The sequence below is a fragment of the Aegilops tauschii genome, chromosome 4, assembly GCF_002575655.3.
Source record: "Aegilops tauschii subsp. strangulata cultivar AL8/78 chromosome 4, Aet v6.0, whole genome shotgun sequence".
Classification (NCBI taxonomy): domain Eukaryota; kingdom Viridiplantae; phylum Streptophyta; class Magnoliopsida; order Poales; family Poaceae; genus Aegilops; species Aegilops tauschii.
The window spans coordinates 70,137,768-70,148,777 of record NC_053038.3 but is presented as its reverse complement, the minus strand read 5'-3'; the positions used below and the strand labels follow the sequence as shown (position 1 = coordinate 70,148,777).

The 11,010-nt window shown below is 51.1% G+C and overlaps 1 protein-coding gene across 6 annotated transcripts; it reads left to right on the top strand.

The window, feature by feature from the left end:
• Positions 1-8,345: 8,345 nt before the first annotated feature.
• Positions 8,346-10,695, top strand: LOC109733449 (cysteine-rich receptor-like protein kinase 25). 6 transcript variants are annotated; one of them, XM_073496297.1, is made up of 7 exons: positions 8,346-8,619; positions 8,812-8,957; positions 9,070-9,331; positions 9,612-9,834; positions 9,938-10,085; positions 10,188-10,389; positions 10,467-10,695. In XM_073496297.1, exons 2-6 carry the CDS (start codon positions 8,814-8,816, stop codon positions 10,374-10,376), a joined length of 966 nt encoding a protein of 321 aa, XP_073352398.1. In that variant the 5' UTR covers positions 8,346-8,619; positions 8,812-8,813; the 3' UTR covers positions 10,377-10,389; positions 10,467-10,695. The 6 variants fall into 6 exon arrangements, with proteins under 6 accessions (XP_073352398.1, XP_045083346.1, XP_020148262.1 ...); XM_045227411.2 differs by having other exon boundaries at positions 10,461-10,695; XM_020292673.4 differs by having other exon boundaries at positions 8,356-8,619; positions 8,784-8,957.
• Positions 10,696-11,010: the final 315 nt, after the last annotated feature.

The following is an 11,010-nucleotide window of genomic DNA, read 5'->3' as shown; positions in this document are numbered from 1 at the left end:
ATGTCATATTTTCTTACAGGCTTGGGCGCCATTGGGGAAGCAGCGTGACGAGGGACGCATGCACGAGATTATGGAGCAGATCAAGTTGTGCACGTCGAGATCAAGACTTCAAGATCCGCACGCTTGAGCATTTTGCGTCTAGTTTCTACTTTGTTATGATCTATCGTCGCCTAGGTGAACTATTAGTATCTACTTTGCTGGGACTGCGAGCCCGCTGAACTTATGATGTTATGTCTGTGAGGATTATTCCTGGTTGGATGCTGCCTTGTGGCTTTATTAATTTAAAGCCGGACGCTTCGTGCGTCTTCGTTCCAAAAACATTCACTCACAGGAACGAGGGCTTCCAAGCGCGGGCTTCTTTATGGGAAAGGATTAGTAGCAGGCACGCGTGGGGCACGCAGATTTTGGGCCGCCGATTAGCGTTAAGATTCTTTTTTGCATGATAGTGTCTCATTTATACCATAAATATCATAATACAAGCCACGTAAACAGACCTGACAAGACTGAAAAGACAGCAGAACGCTAGCTTTTACATAAAGGAATAACAACCAAGAAGAAAAAATACAATGAAGACCGAAGAATACTCTAAGCTTGACACCAACGTCCGTCAGCTGCCTCTAGCACAAATGCAACAACCACCAAAGGAAAAAAATGACGAATCACCTCTTCACCCGAGCTTGACGTGGCGCCATCACTAATATGCAGCTTTGCGGACCTCCAAGGTGGCTCACCAAAGGCGAAACCATTGCCATTGGACGGATCAGAATGGAGCAACACCCTGGACACACCATCGAACTCCAAATCTGATAGCCCCGCACGACAAAGACATCGAATGAGGAAACCATACCTGCCATCCACGAACCACAAACCCAGCACACGATCCACCATCTTGCAGATGCCGCCTATGCAGACCATAATCTGCATCCGCTCCTGGACTACCTCCCAAGCTCCGCGCCGACACTGGAGCAAACGACATCACAACGACGGAGCTCGAGGACACAAGTCCACCACGAGGATGTCGCCGCCGTCAGACCATCCTTATTTGAACAGACTGGTTTCCAAATCCATCTCTAGTCATAGGGTTTATCGCCTCGTCGGGGAAGGATCTGAAGATTCTTTATTCGGCATCATCATCGCCGCCGCCGAAGGCAAGACGATGAATAGCCTAAAACTAGGCTACTAGGGCCTAAAACGAGCCACGTGTGTGGATCCGATGACCCCTCTCACCACCGACGACCGAGGTCGGCGGCAGAGGGGAGCCGCCGGAGAACGACAACGAAGACTCTGGTGGCAGCTTGGCGTGATCGCCTTTTCCTTCTTTGAGAGGAAGAAAGGAACGTGATACATCAGTGCCAAGATTCGAAAAGTCGTTTGTGTATTTCATGTATTCGTGGTCATATATCGGTGCACAAATATATAATCACATCATAAATGGAAAGCATTGTGTTACCTGTTTATGTGGGACCGATTTATAAGGTACAAATATTTTGATGAGCAGTTTTTTTTTGACGATATTTTGATGAGCAGTCGATGCACCACATGTGTAGTAAAACCGTAGCGCCGCGGTGAAACCTTTCAGTCTATTCTTCTTCTTGCCTATGTGTTCTTGAAGTACCATGTTCCTTTCTTCTTAGAATTCTTGTGCTTTAGGAGCAGTGGTGTATATGAAAAGGCCCGAAGATATTCAGTTGCGAGCCACTCAGAGACGTCAACGATAGTAATAAGAGTAGGAGAGCTGGAGAGAGATATCGAAAGTGTTAGAAGGGAGAGAGGGATATGGTGGAATAGTTTGTTGTATTGCTTGAGCCTCTTGGGCATATGTATAGGAGTACATGATCTACTTGGAGTACAAGGTAAGCCAGAATATTTCCTAGTCTAACCTATGTTTCCTAATACAATCATGTTACTCAACATCCCCCCGCAGTCACAACGGTAGCGACGCAGACGGTGAGACTGGAGAAGAATCCGAAGGCAAGCCGACGGACACCCCCCCACAGTCGTAACGGTCGACGCATCGCGGAGTCGTGGCTGGAGTGGAAACCAACGAGGTTGCTCAAGCAGGCGGTAGCCCTTTGTGCCGTTTGTCAATGTAGCCAAGAGCGGGGGGTGGTGGAGCCGTGGTCGAGGTAGCTGTGCGAAGAATGCCGTGGTCGATGTCGAGTCGGGGTGGCCGGTGTCAAGGAAGTCGCCATGGAGCCGCGGGCGCAAGAGGGCGCCGAGTTAGCATGGGCGTAGTGGTGTCGAAGTAGGGGTGTGCCGGGAAGAAAATGTTGTTGACGACGCGTTGCGACGGGTTTGCCAAGCACGAGGACACATCGTGGACGAAGGCACGCACCGGTGTTGCCAGCACCGGGCATGTGTAGACGGACGAAGACGAAGTTGACGAAGCACCGACCAGACTTGCCAGGCCCGGGGACACGTCGTGGATGAAGGCACGCATCGGTGTTGCCAGCACCGGGCATGCCTAAACGAGGGACCTGCACGAGCTGTATGCCATGTCGGAGAAGTCAGAGAGGCCGGCAGAGAAGAACTCGACGACGATTGCGGCGTCCATCGGCGCGGGACCGATGTCACCAATGGTGGTCGGAGTAGACGAAGTGGTCGGAGTAGATGACGGTGACGCTGGCGACGGGCTGGTGCTTGGACAAAGACGAAGGGGGTGGACGGGCGGTGGCGGCTACGAAGGTAGCGACGGCGGCGGCCAAAGAAGAGCGGCGGCGGCGGCTAGGTTAGGAGTGCGGCGGCGGTGCTCGAAGTAGGCGAAGAACCCTGACAGCGTGACGAAGACCGGCACGGACGGTGGCGTTCCCGCGCCAAGGGAGACGGCGCGACGCATACCACGGGAGGTCGACGCGCGGTGACGGCGGAGTGGACCGCGGGCCGCGGCGCTACAGCCCGCAGGGGCGACGCAGCGGCGGCAGGCGGGTCGGGGTGACGGCGGGAAGACCTCGGGGCGGCGGCGGGGACCGCGGGCCGCGACGCTGCGGCCCGAAGGGGCGACGCAACGGCGGTTCGCGAATCGGTGCAGCCGCGGGGACGGCCTCGGGGCGACGGCGGGGACCGCGTATCGCGGCACTACGGCCCGAAGGGGCGACGCAACGGCGACGCACGAGTCGATGCAGCCGCGAGGAGAACCACGGGGCGGCGCCGCTGCGGCCCGACGGGGCGACGCAGCGGCAGCCCGATGCTCGATCGGCGGAGAGGCGCGCGGTACTCGGGACGATCTTCACGGGACCTGCGGAGGCGCGCGGCACCAACAGGCCGGGTCGGTCGCGTGGTGTAGAGGAGGCGGATCGCGGCGGCGAGCGGGTGATCAAGCAGATCGCGCGAGAGATCGGGAACGCCGCTCGGTGGAGGAGTGGTGGCGACGGAGTCCGGGATGAGGCCGGCGACGACGGACGGTGTGGGATGTCATGCGGACGAGCTTGTCAGCACCGGCACCCGGGCTGCCAAAGCAGCCGGCGCCCGGGCAGCGAGGCCCGAGCGACCAACGTAGCAGCGGGGCCCGAGCTGAGGTAGCCAACGAGTCTGACGCAGTCAGCCCGACGCAGTCGACGACGAGGCCGGTGAGGTAGACCGCCGGGCCGCCGTGCAGACACGACGGAGGCGGGTGACGTGGATCGATGGGCGGGCCCGCGCGCGAGCGGCGGCTATGATTGGCCGTCGCATGGCGCGAGGCCGCCGGGTCGGGGCGATGCAGGTGTCCCGGTCGGAGCAGGGCGGTGACGGCCGGCGCATAGCGACGTGCGGACGGCGGCTGGCCCGGACGGGCCGCCTCGGCGCGCGTGGCTGCTAGGTCGGAGGAGAGGTCGGCTGGTCGCGCCGGGGTCGGAGTAGAGGTGTACGGGGGTCGACGGCGGCGACTGGCGACGCAAACCGATCAAGATTAGATCGGAAAACCAAAAAGAAACGCCGATCAAAACGACTGGCGAGAGAGCGAAAAAACCCAGAGCAAGGGCTCGGGAAAAAGACTCTCTAGGGCAGCCGGCCAACACGGCCGGCGGACGAACCATAGGTACGGGCGGCGCGGCCCCTGGCGGCGGTCATGGAAGCCGGACGCCCCGGGGACGGCGCGCGGGTGCGGAAGCGGCGGCGGCTAGGGTTTGGATCGTGATTAGGCTGATACCGTGTTAGAAGGGAGAGAGGGAAATGGTGGAATAGTTTTTGTATTGCTTGAGCCTTTTGGGCATATATATAAAAGTACATGATCTACTTTAAGTACAAGACAAGCCAGAATATTTCCTAGTCTAACCTATGTTTCCTAATACAATCACGTTACTCAACAGAAAGCTAATCCGGCACAGAGTTGGGAGGTGCTTAAGGAGACGCTTACAAAAATAAATTAGTTTTTTTTAAACATCAATGTCTATTTCTACAGGAGAGACGCTTAATCGAGCGTCTACTCTCTACAAATAAGCATCGGTGATTAAAAAACCACTGATTTATTTCTTTAAAAACCTCTTTTAAACGCCTTGCATTGTACTCCCTCTGTTTTTAAATATAAATCGTTTTAAAGATTTCACTACAGATGACATACGGAGCAAAATAAGTGAACCTACACTTTAACATATATCTATGTACATCCATATGTAATTTGTATTGAAATCTTAGAAAGACTTGTATTTAAAAAGGGTGGGAATACAAAGCCTTGGAGCATCTCTAGCAGACCCCTTAAAACTGCGACCCATATAAGTGTTTTACGGGCTGAGAAAACCGCATTATAAGGACCGATTTTAGCTGCGGTCGAACAGAGCCCGTATAATTAACTTGTAAAAAGAAATATTCTCTGAATATACCCACAACTAACTTTTTTTGGTCTTCATCTTCCTCAAGCCAACTTGAAATTGACCAGCGCGGCAGCCGGCGGGCAAGCGGACGAGAAAGACACGGGGCGGCCGGGGCGCGCAGGCGGAGGCCAGGGCGGCCGGGGCGGCGGCGGGACTCCGGGGACCGGCGGCTGGCGGGCGCGGCCGCCGTCGAGGGACACACGTCGAGCTAGCTAGCTAGCCGTGTGAATCGATTGAGCTAGCTAGCTCCGTGCGAATTGATTGAGCTCCGTTCGAGAGCCGGGCGAGCGCGGCGGCCGGGGCGGAGGGCTGGTGGGCCACACGGATGGCCGGCGGACGCGCGGCCGGCGTCCAGGGACCAGCGGCGGGCGGCCGGCGTCAGGGCCGAGCGGACGGGAGCGACCATGAAGTTTCCGATGGCAGTTAAACTTCCGCCAACGGTCGTTCGTGTATACGGGGCCTCTTCGGTTTGGCTCCGAAATCCTTATATTCACAGTTTCGGCCGGGATGTTTTCCGCGTCCCTTAAAACTTTTTACGGGTCGAAGCCGTTCACAGTTTCGGCCGGGATGTTTTCCTGAGAGCTAGGCGCCACACTACACTAGTGCAGCGCCTAGCTCCTGGGCGTTGCACTAGTGCAGTGCCTGAGAGTTAGGCGCCAAGGGTCACCCGCGTGAAATAGTTTCACGGACAGTTCATTCTGTGAAATGATTTCGACTATAGGTCAAATTTGTCAAATTTGCCGACGGATTCAAGGTGCTGAAGCTGCCGTACAAGGATGCTGATGACAACTCGTCGGAGTACGGGCTACACAACTATAAGATGCGGATGAGCCTCCCAAGTTTCTCCATGTGTGTGTTCCTCCCCGACGCCCGTGACGGCCTAACGAGCCTGGTCGACTGCCTGACCTCCCGGCCAGGGTTCCTTCACGAGCACCTCCCTAGGGCGTTTGTTCCCGTTGGCGACTTTCGGCTGCCCAAGTTCAAGCTGAGCTTCCGGAGCAGCTTGGTTGGCATCCTTCAGAGCCTGGGCCTGCGCCTTCCATTTGAACCTTCCACGAAGGGCTTGACCGAGAAGATGGAGGACGGCGATGGGGAGGGCGTGCAGTTGTACGTTAACGACGTCGTACACAAGGCGGTCATCGAGGTGAACGAGGAGGGGAGCGAAGCTGCGGCCTTCACCGAGTCGGATGACGAGATGGGGTTTTCGTTGTTCGGTGATGAACCGCCGGCACCCAAGCTTGTGGACTTTGTCGCCGATCATCCTTTTGCCTTCTTCATCGTTGAGGAGACCACTGGCACCATTGTTTTCTCGGGGCTTGTGCTCGACCCTTCCAAGGAAGGGTAGATTATGGACATCAAACATATGGGCAGGGGTCCAAAACTTGACACCGACAGACAAACGTATGATTTTTGTCTCTTGAGCTTCCTGGTACTTGTCTTATTTTGGCTGAATTGCTTCTAACAGTTCTGTACATGTACGGTTCAATCAATTTTGGGATTATTTCACACAGATTTTATAGAAAATTCAATTATTTCAGCTACATTTTAAAAGGGTGTGGCTATGACTCAGTCGACCGAGACTTAATGGCTTACGTAATTTTTTTCTTTTTGATGCGTGTCTTTGTCTCAGCTCGATTTCTGCTCGTGTGCGTGCCGTTTCGATGCCAGGGCAACGGCCCCAGACATGAGATCGGAGCTCGTGCCAGTGAGGTGTTTGCGGTCGGCCGTCGCAGCGTGATGTGTTGTCGTTTGGCGTTGCGGGGTGATGTGTGCTCCGGAAATCTGTGTGGAGGAGCTTCAGGGGTGAAAGTGTTGCCCGACCGTTCGTACTGATGTCATTTTTCTTCTTGGAGGTGTTGCTGTGAAGCTCTTCCCCATCCCTCTTGGGGTGGGCTCTTCGGGAGAAATCCCTAGCTTCGGCAGTCGGAGTGGGCGACGACGGCGCCTACCTCATTTACTCCTTGCAGACGTCGTCTTGGAGAGTTTGCACACACCTACTTGCACAATCCCCTCCTGTCGTCGTGAGCCGGGGATGTCGGGGCGGCGGCCCCGGGTTGTTGTTGGTGCGTCGAGCCGGTGGCCTCGGGAACCATTGCGGGCACCCGTAACCCGTTTTATGAGGCAGGGAGGCGTGATAATCATGTGCCGCCGATGTAGTAGGGGTTGTCGGCTCGGTTGACGCACCTCAGAGTGGGTGGTCAACTTTATGTCGTGGAGGGGGGGGGGGGGGGGGGGGGCAACCCCAGATGAGTTGGTGTGATGGCCATGGTCGTGCGGCGTTGCAACTCGAAGGCGAGCAGCGGTATGTCGGGTGTAGCGGCCCGGAAGGTGGTGTTGGTTGATCGCGCAGGACACGATAGAGTGGTGCATGTCGGGAGGTGGCCCTGAGAGTTTCTGCAACTTTGAGGGCTTTGGCCTTGTGTCATGCAGGCGACAAGGTTACAATCAAAGTTGTTCATTGGCATGGCAAGCAAGGAACCTGGAACATGGTTCGGGATGATGCTTGCTTTGCCATCTCTGTAGGAGAGTTCCGGTCTACACCTCCCATAGCAATATTGACTTCTTCTCTTCGACAGTAATGGGAGGCCAGCTAGTTACGGTGATTGGTTTTTCGTTTGTTTCTGTTTTTTGGGGTTGGTGTGTTTTTGTTGGGTTTGTTGTGCCTTCGGACGCTTCTGTAATTAACTGGCAAATTTGAGTGAGGTGTCCGGAATGATGATATATGAGATATAGTTTGGTAGCACCGATTGAAGAGAAACTTGTCCAACATCGTTTGAGATGGTTTGGGCATATTCAGCGCATGCCTTCAGAAGCTCTAGTGCATAGCGGACGGCTAAAGCGTGCCGATAATGTCAAGAGAGGCCAGGGTAGACCGAAGTGGACATGGGAGGAGTCCGTAAAGGGAGATCTGAAGGATTAGAGTATCACCAGAGAATTAGCCATGAACAAGGATGAGTGAAAGCTTGTTATCCATGCGTCAGAACCATGAGTTGGTTGCGAGATTCTCATGGGTTTCAGCTCTAGTCTATCCTAACTTGTTTAGGACTAACGGTTTTGTTGTTATTGTTCTTGCCTCTCGGCCCTATGGAGGCCGAATTTCAGGATGGAACATCCTTGAAATGCGATCTATAAAAAAGAAGTCATCGCCTGAGTGGATGAACAATATCGTGTGTTAAAAAGCCTCAGGTTTGTTCTTTTGCACAACCCTCACTTCAGCGTATTTCGTCTTGAAAATTTACACATTTGTGCATTATGCCTCCATGTATGTCTATTTATTTTCAGATTTTTTTTAAAATGTAAAAATATGAATTTTGAATTTTTTAAAACTGGCCCATGAAGCTCGGCCTCCAAAAGGGATTTTCAGACAATTTTTCCTTTAATAATTAATAGAAGAGGCAAAGTTTTTGCTTCAAAAGAAAGCCTTGCCCCTGACACCGCGTACTGACAGAGACACGCTAACTTGTGGCCCGCACCTCGCGAGCCACGCGGACTCGCCGTCGATGAAAGCCACAGTGTGGAAAGAGCTACAGTGTGAGGATATTTAAAGCAGCGATGCTGACATGATTTTATATTCTTATTAGTGGGCGCATCATTTTTTCTTCTTCACGGAAAGACATCAGCGAGTGAGCATCATAGGCTAGACCGCTTGGAGTCAAGTCAACACATTCTTGCCCACGCGCTCGATCCAGATCTCACTGGATTGGTTCATATAAATCCACCCGAAGCAAGCAACCAGCAAGGAAGCGATTCTTCTCACAAGCCTCATCCACGTTTTGTTGTCCTCTTCGCAGCTGCTCGAGAGAATCACCCCCAAGTGTTGGATCTTCTTCAGGTCAGTCCTTTTTAATCGCGAAGCTGCATATTTTCAGATGTTCTTGCAATAACCATGTATGCTGCTTAGTTTCCAATAGATCCATGTATGCCTAGTCTTGCATACTTAGATCTGTCCTTCTATAAGGTGCATATGAATTTCTGACGATGCATAGATTGAAGCAGCTCGCCTGAAAGCTTGTTCAACCATCAGAAATGGCGACTAGCGCTGGCTTAGGCCAGCCGAGCGTTCTGAGCACATTACCGAAGAATCTGCCCTTAGACTTTCTGAAAACCATCACCGACCAGTTCTCAGAGGCGCGTAAAATCGGTACAGGCGCATTTGGAACTGTTTATATGGTATATGGTCATTCCTCTGCCTTTATATTTTTCACCTTCGCATGAGTTTCTGAAAGCACTTCTGAAAAAAGATGCCAATGTTTGCTGAAAAAGTATCTTTGAGGTTGAACAGGGACATATGCCGGATGGCCAAATAATTACCGTGAAGAAACTCGCGGAAAATTCGCCAATCGCACGCGACAAAGCGTTTGCTAACGAGGTTCAGAACATTATGGCTCTCCACCATGAAAATGTACTGAAGTTGGTCGGCTACTGTCACGAAGGTCAAAAGAAAGTGGTGCTGAACAACGGAAGATATATTGTGGCTGACATTGTTGAAAGTTTACTTTGCCATGAGTACTTACCACTGGGAAGCCTTCAGAAACATCTTTTTGGTATATAATACTACCCGACTCAAATTGCTTTCATGTTAATGTTCCAATATGTTTACATTATGAATTGGAGTTTGGCATCAATATATTCCTTTAACTTTTCAATGCTCAATAATGGGGAAAAACTGCAACAGTTGGTATTATCCAAAGAACTTGCTATTGTACTGAAAGGTTGTCTTTTGTGAACATATTTTTGCTGTCGGCATTCTAATAAATAAATGTTTACGTTATTGTAATTCTTTATATTTGAGTAATTCAATAATTCAGTGTTTCACTTCCTCAGAAGTACATACAAAAATGGACTGGAACATACGCTTCAACATAATTAAGGGGATTTGCAATGGTTTGCACTTTGTACACAGCATTCCTATTGTCCATATGGATCTCAAGCCGGAAAACATACTGTTGGATGATAACATGGTGCCGAAAATCGCCGATTTCGGTCTCTCCAGACTCTTTGGTCAAGAACAAACACGGATGAACACACAGAATGTTGTTGGGTCATAGTAAGTAGACCACAAACTGCGATAATGTTTTGGTCCTTTGTCTTAAAGTAAACTGCATTCTAATCTCTCTGATAATACTTATAAAAATCTTAATGATATGCAGTGGATACATAGCTCCGGAATATCTATACAGAGGTGAAATCTCCACGAAGTCAGACATATACAGTTTAGGCCTACTAATCATGGAGACTACCACGGGAGAGAAGAATTGTCCAGGCAAAGAACCGTCTGCAGTGCAATTCATAAAAAATGTAAGAGAAATTTTGCTTCATGATATGGAAACTAAACTTTAAAAGCTCATGTTATTGATTTTTGTGTTATCTTGAGGATCATGATTCCAATCGTATACGTAGGTACGTGAAAACTGGAAAGAGCAGCGCATCGCATCCGAGTACCCATTGTTAGATGCAGATGGTCTCCAACAAGTAAAAAAATGCATCGAAATAGGACTGGAATGTGTTGAGATTGATCGGCTGAAGAGACCATCCATAGAAACAATTCTTGACAAGCTAAACGGACGATGTGCATCCATAAGAAACTAAAATGCCATGCCAGGTATGCAATTTTCGCTCCGTTATAAACCGACTTATTATGCATTTCAGATGCTGATAACCTACTATATGAAGTTTCAGGTCTCCAATCTCCATCGAGCATGAAATTTGGGTTTTGTTCAGCAGACACGTGCAACATGGAATGGACGCTCTCTATTATTAGCTATAATGAATTATTTTTTAAATATTACGATATGATATGTACTATGTACGTCATTGTGAAGTCTATTAAATTGTATTTCTCCTTGTAACTGCTACGTACTCCACATATCTCTTGGTGGTAATGGATATTTTTATTCTCCAGATACAATGATGTTGTCTGTTCAATTTCAGTTAAGAAAAAGGGTTTCCCCCTACTTTATATTATAAAGCATACCACCAAGCATCCAACGTAACAATGTCAAGTACAATAAGTCATAGAATCATGCTGGGGCACAGCAAGACAAGCCCCAAATAAACTAAGAGGAGAAGCTAATCCGGCTCGGGAGGGGGAGGAGGGGGCGGTGCAGGAGGAGCAAAAGACGCTGCGGTGGCACGAAGACCCGCCATGGTGTTGTCGATGACGCCTCGGTCGCTCCGTTTACTAAGCGGTCTCCAGAGCTGCAAGAAGCCACACATTTTGTAG